The 17,087-nt window shown below is 54.8% G+C and overlaps 2 protein-coding genes across 2 annotated transcripts; one reads left to right on the top strand and one right to left on the bottom strand.

Annotated features, from left to right (window-relative positions):
• The first annotated feature begins 2,568 nt into the window (after window positions 1-2,568).
• On the top strand, window positions 2,569-7,161 carry LOC104130686 (dual oxidase maturation factor 1). The gene is made up of 6 exons (XM_009643755.1): window positions 2,569-2,715; window positions 2,856-2,913; window positions 4,710-4,844; window positions 5,026-5,239; window positions 6,313-6,527; window positions 6,962-7,161. Exons 1-6 carry the CDS (start codon window positions 2,569-2,571, stop codon window positions 7,159-7,161), a joined length of 969 nt encoding a protein of 322 aa, XP_009642050.1.
• A 4,673-nt stretch (window positions 7,162-11,834) lies between these two features.
• Window positions 11,835-16,432, bottom strand: LOC104130685 (dual oxidase maturation factor 1-like). The gene is given in 8 exon segments (XM_009643754.1): window positions 11,835-12,049; window positions 12,906-12,926; window positions 12,929-13,119; window positions 14,274-14,487; window positions 14,640-14,774; window positions 15,366-15,463; window positions 15,727-15,766; window positions 16,294-16,432. Coding segments are annotated over 8 exon segments (1,053 nt in total).
• Window positions 16,433-17,087: the final 655 nt, after the last annotated feature.

Here is a 17,087-nt window from a genome sequence, read left to right as displayed (position 1 = left end):
CGCCCCCCGGCGTGGCGCCCCGCTGCCGCCCCGGCCCTTCGCGCGCTCCGGGGAGCCCTCCCCGGACGCTGCCTAACCTGCTCAAGGGGTCCCGGCTAGGCAAGGGTGGGGAGGAGAGGATGAATCCCCATCCTGAGTTAACCGGGCAGATTTTCCTGTCCCGATTTGACCCTGTCACAGAGGCAGGAAAAGCCAGGGGGTTTCCCCCCCATCCCTGAATTGCAGCTCTGAATATTCAGTTTCCAGGGGACAGGATTTTCCCTTGTTTCAATGGAAAATACCAATCTGCAGCCCTGAGCAACCTGATCTGGGATTGCTGTTGGCTTTGCTGTGAAGAGGTTTTGGCTGGGCGCTTCCAAAAGGGACCTTCCAACTCGATTCGTTCTGGGGCAGGAAAATGGGGTTTCTGTAAGCAGAAACTGCTGGGGTTTGGGCCTTCTTTGCCCTTCTCCCCTGCCAGTCCAGAATATTTTAAACAAAAGATGAGTTGTCCATTTCTGCTAAATTACTGATCTTTCCTTGAAGATGTCTCCAGTCTTTTCCCTCTCCGTACACAGTGACAGAGAGCACAGGGGCTCTAAGGCCACAGCCATGCTTCCAAGGTGCAACAACCTCAGTTTCTCCTGCCCTGAGCTAGAGGCACCAGTTTTCCACTTCAAAGCTGCAGAAATGCCAAGGGGCTGGCCGCCTGTGCAGGATAATCAAGTGAGAAAGATTGGGTGGACAGTAATGGGAAGAGCTGTTGCCCTGGAAATTCTCTATAAAACTATTCCCAGAAGTCGCAGAGTGTAGAGGAAATGCAAACATCCACTGACAGTGTTTGGAAGTTAACTTTGGGTTTTAAAAGGCACCATTTTCCATGTTACGTTCTGGTTTTTCAATTGTTATGCATTGTTCATCTGTTTTAAGCTGCAAATAATTGTTTTTTGGTGGACACAGGCTTGGAAATCATTTCTTCCCTCATCGCATCTCATAGGAAATCTGGGCAAAGATGTGATGGAACCAGTGGATTCAAGCAATCAAGATTTAATGTGTCCTAGGCTAAAGCGTTTGTTTATTTCTTCTTACAGCTGCTCGGACGGTTGTTGGGCACAGTTGCTGGGCTGGGGACCCTGAAGCTGGACGTCCGTCTGACATTGTAACATCGGGACTCAGTTACAGCTCCTGCTTGCCAGGTAATCACAGCAGGGATGGTGCTTGAGGGCTGCCCTTCTCTGGGATGGGCTTGCCAGGGAAATAGCCCCAAACAGTTACAGCAGCGTAGCCCCAAACTACACCTGTAGGCACGCGTAATAGCTTTGTTAGCCTGGGGAAGAGTTGAGATCAGGCCAGGTCTAGATCTGTTGTGAGCCAGTTGTGAAAACCCAGTTCCCGCTAGGCTGTTGGCTGTAATTATCTGGGTTACTGGACAGAGAATTATTCTGAAACTGAATATTGCTTTATGCATTGAAAAGTGACTTCGGCTGCCCAGGTAAATTGTTTTATGATATTTATTGCAATCCCCACCCACTCATAGGGATTTGGGACCTGCTGGGTTTTTTTGTGGCTGAATTGCTCTGGGTTGGCTCTTACCTAAAAATACAATTAATGGTGTTTTCAGAAAATGCGAATAAAATCAACTCCTCCATGCAGGAACAGAATGAAATTGTATTTGTTCGTGAGTCATAAGAGCGCTGGTATTCCCTGGCTTGAGAAGAATTCCCAGGGCAGTGAAAAGCAGAGATGCTATTAAATAAGCAAAATAAAAGGACTAAGCATGCAATCAGTTTTGGTAGAGAAGGTCGAACCCAGGAATGGGGGAAAGCTCTGTAATCGCTGGAACGAAAACGTCAGTGGGAGTTCAGAGCTGTCTGTGGGAATGACACACTCTGCCTGCCACTCAATTGCATGTAACTTGGTTTCCTTTAGCCCTGAGATGTGCTCCTGATGCTTGCATGCTCCTTGGAGCCGCATCCCAACTCTAGGGACCAAGCGCAGGAACAGTCATCGCTCCCCCAGCTGCATTTTGCAGCTCCTGGGGAAAAGCCACTTCATGGAGAGGGGTGGAAATGGTGGTGGTGGGCTTTGTCCTGCTTGGCCATGGTGGCCGCTGGCTGGGGATAATTTTGCTACTTGCAAAATCGATGTTCTTGGCGGTTCCTTGTCATGTTGGAGGAAGGCTGCATCTGCCGGTGGTCGCCGGCTCATGGACTTCCTCTAAGGGCATGCCACAAAGTGGAAAGCCCTGGCTGCATCTGCTGGAGGGAAAAACCCAACTTTGTCCGGGCAGGAGCTGCTTGACAGGGACAAACCCTCATGGCTCATGGAGCCCTGCCCCAGGCACCTTCTGTCCTCCACTGAGGGCTTTTGGGTGGTGCGTTTCCCTGCCAGGGAGGATTCCGCCCTGCCTGTTTCCTTGCAGCACCACATTTCCTTGTCGCTCTTGGGGAGTTCTGAGGTGGACTTCCCACAGCTGGTTATTCCAGATCTGAGCTGGGGCTGGCCACTGTGAGCTCGAGGCGGCCGGGCAGAGCAGTGCAGGCTCCCTGCTGTCACCACCTCTCTCCCACAGGCTGCCGGAGGTGTAAGATGACTCTCTTTGATGGCGTCTACCCCTTCTACCCACAGCAGAGGAAGGCCTTCGTGTTTGACATCAGCACCATCATAGTGATCGTGGTCTTCCTAACGTTTGCCTGCAGCTTCCTGCTCATCATCCCGGGCATCCGTGGACGGGCAGTGCGTCACCCCTCTCCCTGGGGATAAGCATCTGCTCCCCACATTTTGGGTGCCGGCACACTCCCAGGTGGTGTGGGGCAAGGTGGGAGGACAGCCAGGGCTGTTTCTCCCTGCCTCATGTCCCACCTCTCTCCCCACAGAGACTGTACTGGACGCTCCGGGTCCTCCTCAGCCTCCTTGTGGGAGTGGTGATCGTTGGTAAGTGCTGCACGGCCCTTGAACGGTGGGTCTGGGGGTAGGATTAAACCCCGGGGCAGGCTCTGTGTCTGAGAAATGCGAGCTGGTGGCCACAGCTGTGGCCTGGCCAGGGCTGGCTGCAGGGTCTGCCCGACCCCTGCTCTGCAGAGCAGTCACACAGTTTCCCAAAAGGGCTTCCCCATCCCAAACATGGTGACTGAGAGCACCTGGAGGCAGCTTTGCTGGCTGTAACTGCACCAGGGAGGTTGAACAGCCCAGCTCCGGTGGGCTGCACAGCGGGAGCACAGCCAAGCAGCTCGGGCTGTGGCCAGGCACGTTTGGAGGGTGATAGGAGCCTTGAAGTGATGTGGAGAGAGCAGGCTGAAACAAAACACGGGCAGGGCAAAAGCAGGGGGCGGGGGGGGAGGCAAAGACCTTCCAAGGGGCAAGGCAGGAGGAGATGCAGGAGAGGATTTGATTGAGTAGAAACCAGGAAATCTTCTGTAATAGATGGGACTGGTGGTGGAAACCAGGCCGTGGGATTTCCAACTCGGACAGGGTGACAGGACATGTCAGAGAAAGATGTACTGAGGGGATAGAAGGCGCCAGATGGGGAGAACAACCAGCCCTGACCCTAAATCAAAGAAACTCCTGCTGCGAAGGACAGGGTGGATTACAAGGCTGCTTGGGGAGGGATGATTAAGCACAACCTAAATGACTCAACCCCCGATTCGACCAGGCGACAGAAGTAGATATCCAGGCTGGGATCAGCTGTGGGACTCTGCCAGTGACATCGGGCATGCAGTGGTCACCCTCTGCCTGGGGATGTCCAGGAGCTGGGAGATGCCACCAGAGCTGCCCAGGAACATGGTGCCAGGGTGGAGATGGCAGAGGGGTGGAGGGCAGCCGTCACCAGCTCAGCCCTGGAGAGCCATCCAGTGCTGCTCTCCTTGCAAGGATGCAGCCAGGCGTTGCTTGGGCAGACAGGAGGAATTAATTGTTCTAAAGCCAGCGTCAGCATTTCTGTCTGGCAGCAGCAGAGCACACTCAACCCTGCACCTAGAAAATATCCCTGTAGAGCTGCTACTGGATCAGTGCCCTCACAAGTTGATTCAGCAGCTGAACTTACTCTTGGGCAGGTTTAAAACATCTTGTTCGGCCTGAGGTTGTTCCTCTCCTTCACTTTCAGCTCACCTCAATGCCCAAAAATTAAGCCTACCACAAAGTGAAAGTGTTTCAGAAAAGGATGCTTTGTTCCAAAAAACCATGAAATACCTGAAACGTTTCAAACTTTTCCCCTGGCTGAAATGGCTGGCAGAGCTGCGATGGCACCTGCCACCCCCCTCCACCACCTCCATTTGATGGAGATCTTCACTATTCACTAACAGTGGGATCTAGGGAGCTTAACATTTGGCAATGAATCTCATTCCTCTTCTGGAGGCTGAGGCATGGGCTCATTTCCCAGCCCAGCCCCCAGGGGCTGCGGTGCTCACCGTGGTGGGGAGCTTGCAGGGAAGTCCTGGAGGGGATGTCCAAGGAGGAATCAGGTCATGGCGTTCATCACTGGGGATCTTGGCTCCTCTGCTCTCCGAGTGAGGGAGTGGATGCTCAGCGAGGGGAGGACATGAGGTCCTTCAGGGTGTGGGAGCTCGTTGAGGCACGTCCTGGTGGCTGAGTCAGTGTTTCTGCCCTCCTTAAACTCCCTTGCTGTGCCTGGTGGGAACCCCACCATTCGTCCTCGCCTGTGATCCCCATCTTGAGCACAGCAAAGCCCGAGACTGGCCCCTCTTTAACCCCAGTTTTACTTTTCCTGGCAGCTGTCCAGTTCACGGGCGACTGGGAGACTGGCTGGGTGAAGGCAAACACCTCGTACAAGTCCTTCAGCCGTGCCCTGGTGAATGCAGACATTGGTTTGCACGTTGGCTTGGCAGGGGTGAATGTCACGCTCATGGGTGAGTCTGAGATCCCGGTCTGCAGCTCTGGAGCGGCCACAGCCCCAGGAAGTCTCCAAGTGCTCTGGGGGTGGCCTTGGTCTGCGTGGAGGCTCCTGGGACTCTGCTGTGCCTCTGCTCCTGGCTGGCAGTGCCCAGGCTACAGGGATACAGCAGGACCTCAGTCTTCTCCCTCTGGCAGGAAACCCGGTGAACCAGGTCAATGAGACCATCAACTACAACGAGCACTTTGCCTGGAGCTTCAGTGCTAACTACGACCACAGTTACAGTGAAGGGCTGGAGAGGGGTCTGCCCAGCCCCATCCTCTACGTGGCAGAGAAGTTCACCACTCAGAGTCCCTGCAGCATGCACAGGCAGTACCGCATCTCCAGCCACTACGCGTCGGCCACTCTCTGGTGAGCCTTTCTCTCCTGGTGCAGGCAGGGGAGACACAAGGACATGGGAAAGGCTCTGCTGCCATTCCCTGGAGGAAAGCCGTGTGTTTGGAGGGGCCTCTGCAAGGTCTGCAGCCAAACCAGTGGCCCTGTAGGCACCTTGGGGTGATCAGATAAGGGGGATGGTCCTGGTTCTCTCTGCTGGTCAACTTCACCAGGGCTGGGCACAGGAGAGAGGAATGTGGTACAGATCCCCGCCGTGATGTGGTGTGGTGATGGCAGGGGTCCATCCCCATGGAGAGAGTTGGAGCTGCTGTCCTTGGGCAGCCCAGAGAGGCCCATGGGCATGTGCAGGATTCCCCCATCCCTATTTGTGAGGGTTTTTAATGTTTGGGAGTGGGACCAGATGAGGAGAAGCTGATGATGCTGTTATTGAGGGGTTGATCTTGCCTTTTTAGCTGGATCTGCTGTGCAGTGACACATTACTGCTCTTCTGGGCTGAAGGAGAGCTGGTCTATGGCTGTCAGGAGATGCCCCCTCTACCATGGGTTGTGGAGGGCAAGGACCATTGCAGCGCTGTTCCCCTTGTGCTGGGTTTGAGAGCAGGGGTGCAGGAGCCAGGAGAGGGGCACAGTGGTCTAATGGAGCAAGAGCTCCCAGTCCCATCACCCAGCTCCTGAGACATGTTCAGAGCTGCTACAAATGATTTTACCTGCTTCTGCAATTATCCCAGTCCTGTGTGCTGCTCCCTATGGTCTGCACCGCCCCACCCGTGGGAGAGCAGGGAGCTGAGATACTCTAGATACGCTGAGTGGGCCGCCCTGGCCTCCTTGAGGCCGGTACAGTCAGTGGGCTGAGCAGTGGGAAGAGGAAACCGGGGCTTCTGCCTCCTGGACGTAGCAGTGTGAGCACAGTGCATCTGCCTGCTCAGCCTGGGAGGCCAGGGGCCACTCCAGCCTGCCCACAGAGCTTCTTGGCCTCATGCAATGCAACCTGGACCCCAGATTCCTCCTCCCACATGGAAATCCTCATATAGAACATCCTAGTCCATTGGCACTTGCACAACTCATCCGCTGGTCTTCTCTTGTCTCCAGGGTGGCCTTTTGCACTTGGCTCATCTCCAACATGCTCTTCTCCATGCCTGTCCTGGTCTATGGAGGCTACATGATGCTGGTCACAGGGGCCTTCATGATCTTTTCGTTGCTCTCGTTCTCCACTGTGAGAAACTCCTTGATATGCCCGATCCAGTTTGGGACTGCAGTCCTGCACACAGGCTATGGGGGATCTTTCTGGCTCACGCTAGTGATTGGTAAGGAGACCAAGCTACGTCAGGGCGCACCACCTTATCCCACTGGGTGTGCAGGAGCCCCAGGGCTTTCCCCCCAGAAGTGCAGCTGGGAGAGCTCGGGGGGTGCAGCCCACCAGAGCCCCAGCCTGTGCCTTGGCAAAGCAAATCCTGGCAGAGATGTGGGGAGGGCTGGCAGAAAGGGGAGGAGGGTGGTGGAGGGATTTTTAGTCCCTGAGTTGCAATAATGGGATGGGGATCACTTGCCTGAGTTTTAAGACCCATGCCTGGGTTTTAAGATGCTCAGCGCAGCAGCTGAAGCCACCTCATGGACTAGAAGGCCACCTTCCCTAAGAGGTGGCATTGTCCCCTGGCAGGGGGCCATCACAGGAGGGGTGCAGGGCGGGCAGAGTTCTGGTGTTTGCGGGAACGCTCTCAGAGAACACGTTGTCTTCCAGGCTTGCTCTGTTTTGTGGCTGGGAGCACTGTTGTCGCATTGCACTACGTAAACCTGGACCTCCTGAAAACTTTCTTTGATCTCCATGAGGACAAAGTAGAGGAGTACCAGGAGATGACTGAAGTGTTTGTCAACCCTCATTTTGTGAACAAAGGGCTGCCTTCTCCTCAGCCTTCCAAACTCAACCCCAACGGCATCTAGAAGAAAGCTTTTCACACTTCTTCCCTGAAGGAGTGCCTGAAAGGGCAAAGCACAAACCCTTCTTGATGCCCCAGAGACCCATTTCCCCATCCAACTGCCTTTGAAGAGTGCACGAGCCCATGCTGGGATGCGTACTTGCTGAGAAGCACCTTTGCAGGCCGTATCCCTCCAACCATGCCCTCTGAAAAAGGGCAGGCTTTGCAGAGAGCCGGCGGGCTGCAATTGGAGCAGCTCACAGCTCCAGCGGCTTGAGCTGCGTGCTCACCAGGGGATCCCGGGAGAAGCATCCCTCCCGCTCCATGCCCCAGCACAGCTTGGTGCAACGGCCTGTTCCTACACTAGAAATTAGGCTCACTGGTGAGATTTCTCACAGGCGAGCGCCCGCGACTCCAAAAGCTGGTGATTAAACCGTCTCGTTTCTTTCTCAAGCACTGACATTTAGTGTAGACCTTTGGGCGTACCTCGCAAAGCCAAGCACAGCCCCAAACTTTGCCCGGCTGGATGCTGCGTGGGCTAGAGGGAAAAAGCTGCTCCAAAAATAAAGACTAGGTAACCATGTGATGGAGTTGGCCGGGGGGGGGGAATGTGGTGATGTGGTTATTTTCACTTTCAAACTTGAGCTTTTTTAGACAAGACTTTTAACCTAGCACGGGCCAAAAAGGTGCTGCAGGAGAGGAAGGAGAGGTAAGAATGAAGTTTCCCCCATCCAGCTGGAATGCGCTTGGGCTGGCTGGGCTCGCCACGGAACGCAAGCCCGAGGCCAGGAGCCAGGCTCAGCCAAGATGAGAAGCGAAGTGCATCAGGCTGCGTGGTTACAAAGAGAAAATGGGCTCTGGCACCAAACCCCCCGACCTGATGAAGTCTCCACGGGCTGGCATGAGTTGGTCGCCGTACCTGAATGCTGGAGACCTGGGCAGCTCCAGGCCAATTAATTGTAAAGGACATCATTCTAGTATTTTGGCTCTTTTCTTCCCGAGAGAAGACCCTTGCTCTTAAGTTACTTCTTTCTCTCCCAGGATATTTGTGTTGCATAAATGTGGTTAAGGGCAAGAATTATTCTTTTCAATAAAACTTTATTAAAAACCTGGTCCTTTGAAACACTTTGGGCATTTTGCAGGGCTGGCTCGAGCCCCCAGCAGACGCACCCTTCCCATGGGGGAAGCTGCCGTGGCAGAGGTCCCCCCAAGGAAGGATAGGGCTCGTTGGCACATGCCAAGGGGAACCCTTGACAAACCCTTGTGGTGGGGAGCAGGGGATGTAGGAGACCTTCAAAAAGGACTTTAACTTGCCGAGTGGCAGGAGTTAAGTTCGAGGTAAAGGAAGATCCTTTCTCGAATCTTTCTTATGTCCAGACACATCAGGTCTGGGGGCATCATGGGAAGATTTAGAACCAACCACAACTTATGGGGGCTGGTGCGGGACAGAACCCATGCCCTGAAAGCACAGGAGGCTTGGGGGGGGGGAAGGAGGGGGCGGTTTCCCATCCTTTCTGCTACCGCATCTGGCACTTTCTAGCCTCATCTCCTGCTTTTAGGCACGATTCCCCCCCCAATAGCATCCTCACCAGAAGAAAAGCTTTGGCCTGTTGCATCAGACCTGCAGGGGCACCAACCCAAATAAACAAAACATAAGCAAAATCTGATCTGTTTGAAGCACGAAGGCACCCAACCTGTGTGCCTTGCCCACTTCCTAGCAAACGCAGGACAGACGGGATTTCTGCAGCAGGGCTTGCATGGGGCCAGCTGAGCAGTGGCCATGACATGATGGGAGATGCAAAGACCCCTTCGTACATTGTGTCTCATGCAGAGCAGGGGATCAGGACAACAGGGGCTGGCTGCATCGCGGGGGCTGGCCACGTGCAAGGAGATTTGCAGGTAGAGAGCTCCTTCTCTTGCCACCTTGGGGAGGTGCACACATGAGGTCCATTGCTCAGGGATGAGTATTTTGCCTCATGTGTTGTCATAGCAGCTTCTTCACATGCTCCCTAAAGGCTGTGGCTGTATGGCCCTCCAGCTGTGCTGCTGCAGGTCCTACCTCCTCTGTCTGCCACAGCTCCCAGCTCAGTTCCCCGGCTGGACTGAGCCGTTGTTGGACAATGAGATGTAAAATAGTTGTCATTAAATCCCTGGCTCTTGGCCCAGGCTGCTTCCGGCCCCACACTGTCCAGGGAATCTGGTATCTAACCAGAGAGTCAGTGCCAGCAACAGAGCGAACACCGTAAGCAACTCGGAGAGCACAGCCTGGGGCTCCGCAAGGGCCGTGGTCCCCATGCCTGGAAGCACTCATTGCACCAGGGCGTGCAGCCACCATGACATCCAGCAGAGCTGCCCACTCCCCTGCCCCCCAGGCTGGGCTGCAAGGGGGAGCATGCCAGGGAAAGGCAGAGGTTTAAGGGGGCTGAATTTCAGTTCAATAAATAAAAGGGGTTTGTTTCACCTTGGATCTAGTCACGTATGTAAGCTGAAGCATCTCCTGGTAGAACATCCTAGCTGAGGTCTCCCAAGCCCAAGGAGTTCAGCTCCAACATGTTTTAAAACGCCTATTGGGTCGTCTAGGTCCTCACTGCAGGCTCTTCCATCTGCAGTGGGGTGGGACAGGACGCCAAGTCTGAGGATGCCCCCTCCAGAGAGCCTGTCCCATCATGCTCCCTCTGCAAACTTCTCTGCTGGGCTGGGCGTTGCTCCCATCAGACCTTCCACATGCCCAGGGTCACTCCAGGAGCTAAAGTCCTCCTGTATCCCCCTGCTCGTTTGCCTGGGTGTGCTCTGATGTCCTATTTACTGCATGTTGACTTGCCTTTATTGCCCTGTGCCGAATAACTGTGGTCAGGTGCCCCATTTTGGACCACAAAAGGGCTCTGCCTTTGCCTTCTTCCCTATGGCTGCCATGTGCCAACCCCAGCTTCACACAGCTGCTCACTCCCCCTCGGTGGGATGGGGGAGGGAATCAGAAGGGTAAAAGTGAGAAACTTGTGCGCTGAGGTAAAGACGGTTTAATAGGGAGAGCAAAAGCCGCGTGCACAAGCAAAGCAAAGCAAGGGATTCATTCCCTGCTTCCCATGGGCAGGCGGGTGCTCAGCCACCCCCAGGACATCCAGGCTCCATCTCGCCTAATGGTGACTTGGGCAGACAAACGCCATCACTGCCAACATCCCCCCCTTCTTTCTTCTTCCCCCAGCTTTTTATTGCTGAACATGATGCCATACGGTGTGGGGTACCCCTGGGGTCAGTTGGGGTCAGCTGTCCTGGCCATGCCCCCTCCCAGCTTCTTGTGCCCTCTCAGCTACTCGCTGGTGGGGTGGGGTGAGGAGCAGAAAAGGCCTTGAGCAGGAGCAAACACATGCCGGGGTGATCAACGCTGTTTTCAGCACAATCCCAAACACAGCCCCATACCAGGTGCTATGAAGAAAATTAATTATCCCGGCCAAAACCAGCAGACCATGTCACAGCAACGGAGCTTCCCCAGCCTGCCAGCCCTCACAGGGGCACAACAGACAAGAGAAAAAACAGGTCCAAATTATTTAATTGCAATAGAGGGGGAAATAACTGAGCACAAAACAGAAAAAAACAATGTTGCAAAACCTGCAGAGTTAAAGGAGCGAAAACCTGAAACGTGCTCCCTCCCCATGCTCCCCAGGTGGGCACGGTACCTGCTCAGTGTGGGCAGTGGGGAGCAGGCGGCTGCATCCATCTTGGGTGTGCAGGACTTCAGCATCACATGCTCCACACCACCTGTATGTCCACTGCTGAGCAGGAGGAAACCAACCCTCCCAGATTGGGTGTGATGCTCACCTCTTGATAATTGACTACAGCCGCTCCCTGGTGCACCGCCATTCCCATCTCTTCCTCTGCTTCCCTCCCACCAAAACATTTTGCCTTCCTTTCAGAGGGCTGTGAGAGCACCCAGAACTCATAGGCTGGTGGCTGTGGTTTTAGGGTGTTCATGAGCGCTGCAAGAAGCAGGGGCCAACCAACCAGCCCCCTAACCACGGTGTTTCCAGCCCAATGTACAGCCCATTCATCCATTCATCCCAGACCCACACCGAACCCAAGCTGTGGGCTGCCAGGATGGGTCTGAAATCCAGGATGTCTCCAAGGTCTGGTACCTCCAACAGTCGTGGGCCTCCTTGCCAACATGCTCTTCACCCATGACCAGGAGGAGGTGCTGGATACAGGGCACCCTGGTGACCGCAGCTCTGCTCGCTCCTCCTGACCGCTGATTGGAAGAGCATCCCTGGGCAGAGGGGACTTTTCAGAGGTCCTTGGGGTGGAGGTGCTGTCGGGGGGGGCTCTGCTTTGGTTCATATCCATGCTTCTGCATTTATTTGGTTTCTCTCCAGTTTGTTCTGGTTTAGTCTCTGCATCTTAGGGAGGACTTGTAGGGTTTGTTGGGGAGGGACTAAGGAGAAGGGCAGTAGCCTGGTGCCTGCAACTGGACAGCCAGGGATGGGGCATGGGTTCTCCCCATCCCAAAAGCTCTTCTAGCTGCTGGTGAGTACAACAACAGCAAAAAAAGGGGGAAAACTGACACGTTTGAGGCACCTTTCCAGACTTGGATATCCTTGTCACCTGGCTCTTGCCGTGTCTCTTCCCACCTGGCTCCTGAGGGGGTTGGACCTGAGCATGAATTCAGGAGGGGTGTCCTCGGGCTTTGCCCTGCCTCCCCCCTGTGCCTTACAGATGGGTGGCTGTCACCTTGCAAAGCTGACCCAGGGGGACCATCAGCACGTCCTGCGCCAAGGAGCTGGTCTCGGCTGGCAGGTAGGACTTGTCCCACACCTTCTCTTCTTCTCCCTTTCCCTCATCCAGGTTAAAGACAAGCTTCAGCTTCTCTGGCTTCATGGAGTTCAGGATGATGACACCAAGCCCCAGCAGCAGGCACAGCAGCCCTGCAATGCACAGCATGGGGAGACACGTTAGCACCTCCTCCTTGCTGTGTCCCATCCCCATCCAGCCCCAGATCTGGGGTTGGAGGCCAACAGCATGTGGCATCACCCAGGAGGTCAAGGGGAGGTGTTATTTCCCTCTCCCCATCTGGACTCTGCCATCGGTTTGGGCTCCCCAGTACAAAATAGAAGTCAATGAACTGATGGCAGATGGCCAAGAAAGCTAGGGCTGGAGCCCACCATGCCTGGAGAAAAGCTGGAGGAGGTGGGCTTGTTTAGCCTGAAGAAGAGGAGTCTTCAGGAGGCTTAGCTGCCATCTTCTGCTACTGAAAAAGAGCTAGTCTCTTCTTGGAGGTGCACAGTTGTAACATGGGAAGTTCCAGTTTGATAAAAGGAAATAATTGCTGCCCGTGAGTGGGACAGCTGTGAGGCAGTCCTGAAAGGCAGAGGGGATCTCTAGCTGTGGGGACATCCACGACCAGACTGAACAAGGCTGATATGGCTTTGGGGTTAGCCCTCCTCTGGGCAAGGGCTGGGGGAGAGATGCCCCAGGGCCATTCCAGGCCAGGCCTTTCCCTGACTCTGGGATTCATTACTTTCATGGCACTCCTCTGGGCACACCTCCATGCAGATAACTTTGGCCATTTGGATCTCCTGGCTTCTCAGCTCTTTTTCCCCCAGTCTTGATGATGCCATCCTAAACTCTTGTATGCTGTTTCAAAAAAAAAAAAAAACCAACCCCAAAACTTCTGTTGACTGGCCATAGAGACAGAAGGGATGAGGTGCTGTTGGGGCATCACTGAGCATCGTTGCTGCAGGGGTGGAGAGCAAAAGCCCCAGGAGAAAGCTGAGCACTCACCTGTCACTAATGTCAACCAAAGGATCCACCATAGCCTGTTTTCAAGGAAGCTGGGCCAGACTGGATGGAGCACTTTGGGATGTTCCTCACAGTGAAGAAGAAGAGCAGTGAGAAGAGCATCAGCACAGCAGTGAGCAGGAGCGTGTAGCCACCGTAGAGCAGGACAGGCATGGACAACAACAGGATGGAAATGATCCATGTGCAAAGGGCCATCCTGTGAAAGGACCACAAAACTGAGCAGACCTAAGGAGGTCCCTTCTAGCCCAAACAATTCTGTAACTGCATGTATGGTAGAGCTGTGGGATGGGTCCCACAGTGGTGGAGAGGGATCTCCACGCCTGGGGACATTCAGTGTCGAACATCACAAAGCCCTGAGCACCTTGAAGTGGCTTTGACACCAGCCCTGCTCTGGGGCTGAGTAGAAACCTCTGGAGGTTCCTCCAAATTAACTCTTTCTCTGACTCTTGTGGTCCTCCACAACTGGCTGCCCCTAAGCAGTTCCCCCCTGTTCAAAGGAAGAACGGCAACAAGGAAGACCTTTGTTTGGAGAACTGTGCAACAAGCCATGCTGACGTCTGATTCAGCACCTGGAGTGAACCCAGCTGCCAGCCCTGCCCTGCGTGTGGGATTTGGGTTCAGCTCACTGGGAAGGGGAGCCTAACAAATTTTTCTGATTCCAAGATTAATAACGAACAATAAGTTTACATCAACATCCCTGCCTTGAAATACTCCTCAATAGCAGGAAGGTTTGGGCAGGGTTAGTTTTTTCTTCCTGAAAATAAAAAAGAAGATGTGGGCAGGGACCCGGAGCCTATGTCTGTAAGGGGAATTGCAAGACTTACTCTTCGCTGCAGTGCCTTTCCCACAACCTCTGAGACATGTGGGGATGCTCTGAGGCTCCACAATCACAACACACAGAAGGGCTCTCAGCTTTACACCACAAGACAGCCTCTGAACACCCTCTTGATGGTCCTTCCCGGTCTCCACCAGCAGGTCTCATGCTCTCTTGGGCATGCAACGGGAACCCTCCCACGGCTGGTCTCATCGGGGCTCCACATCCTGCTCGGGAGAGGACCTTGCACCAAAAGACCCATACAGCTGCATCTGCTTTCCTTTAAATGAAGAATAAGTTTTCTCCAACTGCAGTTTTGCACATCAGGGCAGAGGACACAGAAGAGGACTCTGGGGATATGGGCAGGCCAGGAAGCATGAGTGAACGTCCCTGGTTCTGCAGAAGGGTGGGTGCCAGGGACCAGCCAAGGCTTTGGCACAGTCTTACAGAGAAGAGGGTGGCTCCATCAACCTCCCTCTGGTTCTTTCCACCTCCACACTGAGCAGAGAAAGGGCTGACCTCTTGCTCTCACTTACCACAGTGTGAGGGATGCGTAGCAGCTGGATATGCGGTACTGCCTGTGCACACTGCAGGCGCTTCGCATGGTAAAATTCTCCGCCATGTAGAGGATGGGGCTGGGCAGCCCCTTCTCCAGGCCTTCACCATAGCTGCAGTTGTAGTCTGCATTGAAGCTCCAAGCAAAGTGCTCGTCGTAGTTGATGGTCTCGTTGACCTGATTCACTGGGTTTCCTGCCAGATGATGAAGACTAAGGACCTTTTGCAGCCTTGGAGACAGTTCCAAGACCTCCTAGTATGGGGGCTTGAGGGCCCACAGCCCCAGTACCCAGATGTATGGCTGCCAAAGTTGCACCCAATACCGTCCTGTTGTGATATGCATTCACCCACCAGTGTGATGTTCACCCCTGCCAGGCCAATGTGCAGCCCAATGTCCACGTTCACCAAGGCACGGCTGAAGGACTTGTAGGAGGTGTTTTCTGTCACCCAGCCGGTCTCCCAGTCCCTGGTGAACTGTATGACTGTGAAGACTTCAAAGGTTAGTCATAGCCTGGTGGCGAGACACATAGTGCTGGAAGCACCTGCCATGGTGGTCACCATGGCCTGAGCATCATCTACCTGATCCCAAGGGCAAGGCCTGGCTTGTGAGCCCCAAGGAGCAGGAGCTTTGTATGTCCTTCCCCAATATCATCCCTGACCTGTGACCCTGAGAGCCCCACGTGGGTTTTTTTCTCTCCAGACCCTGCACAGTCCCCGGCCCTAGAGGCAATGGGGCTGATGTGTGGGCACTGTCTAGGCACTGGTCCTCATCTAAGCACCTGCCAATTTGTCTGAGTCCCCTGGCAGTTGGCAGTGGGCTTTCGGTGACTGCCCTGGAGGTGGTCTGTGCATACAACTGCCAGCCTTCAGAGGGGAGACAGATTGGTCCTTGCACCTCCCACCACTGGCTGGAGCCAGGTCCCAGACACAGACAGGTGTTGATCTTTCCCATAAACTCATCCTGTGGGCTGGACTCAGTGCTTGGCTGCTCTGTCCACCCTCCCTTGCCTTGCTCCTCCATCGCCTGTGTCTTGGGCATCCTTGAGCTTCCTGCCCGGGTCCCCAGCACTCACCAAGGATCGCTGCTCCCATAAAGAGGCCCATCACCACCCGCGGGAACCGGGTAAGCAGATGAAGGGGACAGGTCGCAGTCAGATTTTGCCATGGGGACCTTGGCATCAAGCACATAATTTAGAAATGCCAGTGAGCAACAGGCCTGTCCCTCCCCCAGGGGAGCCACCCTACAGGCTCTGCAGACAGCTGGCATAGGGGGAGACATCACATGGCTGCTGTGGGGTGGGGGAGGCAGCAGGGACATCCAGACAGAGCAAGAAGGTCAAAGCAGCCCATTTGGGAAAGCTGTGCCATCCCCTTTTTGGAAGAAGGATGGAAACGCCCCCTTTAGTAGTCCTGAGCTGGGATTTCCACGCTTACCCAAACCTCAGTGTTTGGCTGTATTGGCAGCTGGCCACAGCTGGGGACAAAAAGCAGCAGCTGGGGTTTGCAGTGTGTCCCCTGGTGACGCCTCTCGGCCAGCCCTGCTGCAAAGCCAAGCACGCAACAGGCATGCAAGTGGTGGCCTTACAGCAGGCTCTGCTGGCCACTGCCCCACGAGCCTTGCTGGGGCACACAGGGTGCACACCTCCTTCTTTTAGTGGGGTTTCGGGGAAGGTGGAGCAAGGTCTTTGAGCCTCACCCTGTTTTTCCACTCCTGTGAAATCGCTTGTGCTTGCTCACAGTGAAATCCAGCCAAGCTCAGATCTGGGTGCCTCATCAAGTTGGGATGGTGGAGTTTGGTGTCTCCAGCATGGGCATACATGCTAGGTTGGGCTGGAGCTCACCCCCATGGATCACTAGAGATCCCAGAGCCCTGGCCATGAATCTGTGGGCATGTTTGCTCCCCAGGTCTGTTTTTGAGGCTGGGAAGGAGAAGTCATGTGGGATGCATAGGGCAGGGACCAGAGGGCTGAGCTCCCCCATCCCCTCCACCTACCCCACTACCCCGGATCCCTGGCAGGATAATGATGAAAGTGGCCAACATAGAGAGGAAGACGGAGACTATAATGGCCTGGGTGGTGTCGAAGGGGAAGCACACATTGGCGCCAGGGTAAAAGGGGAAGGAACCGTTCCACAGTGTCATCCTGCTAACAAGGACAGCTGGAAATGAACGCCCAGAGAGACATTAGGGGGAAAATCACCTCCGTGCTTGCACACCTCCCAGCCTTTTCCACAGAGGCACCTCCTGCCTGCTTGCCAGCGTGCTGCTTGTCCTGGGCATGGCTGTTCGTGCACCTCCAGTGCCCACGTATGTCTCCCGCAGGAGCCCTCCGACTCCCCAGGGTACATCCCAGAGCAAAGCAGGTTTGGCATCACCGGAGCACCTGCTGCAATGCTCAGGTTGTCCTCATATGTGACAGCAGGATGTGTGCCCGTTGCTGGGCCTCTCACTCCCCTCCTCTGCCTGTTCTCACCCCTGATCTCTTGCCTGTGCTCCCATCCTCCCTGGATCAGCTCTTTATCAAACAGCCTAGCTCCTGCTTGTGGGTGTTATGCTCAGAGAATCACCGCACAAACACAGGCTGTGCCCCATCAGGCTGCTCCTTGCTGAGCCCCAGATGGCGGTAACTCCTCATTGTCCAAGGAAATGGGAGTAACCCAGAGGGGACAGAGAACCTGCCTGTCCCTGGCAGCAGGGTGCCGATCCCACCTGCCAACCCTCCATCCCAGGAGCTGACTGGAGGTGATGCCATGCTGCTGCATGGGGAGGGATGTTGCCTAGGAAGCCAGCCCTGTTT

This window comes from Egretta garzetta, unplaced genomic scaffold (genome assembly GCF_000687185.1).
Source record: "Egretta garzetta isolate BGI_Z169 unplaced genomic scaffold, ASM68718v1 scaffold287, whole genome shotgun sequence".
Lineage (NCBI taxonomy): Eukaryota > Metazoa > Chordata > Aves > Pelecaniformes > Ardeidae > Egretta > Egretta garzetta.
Note: the sequence above shows the minus strand (reverse complement) of the source record. Positions and strands in the feature narration are given on the sequence as shown.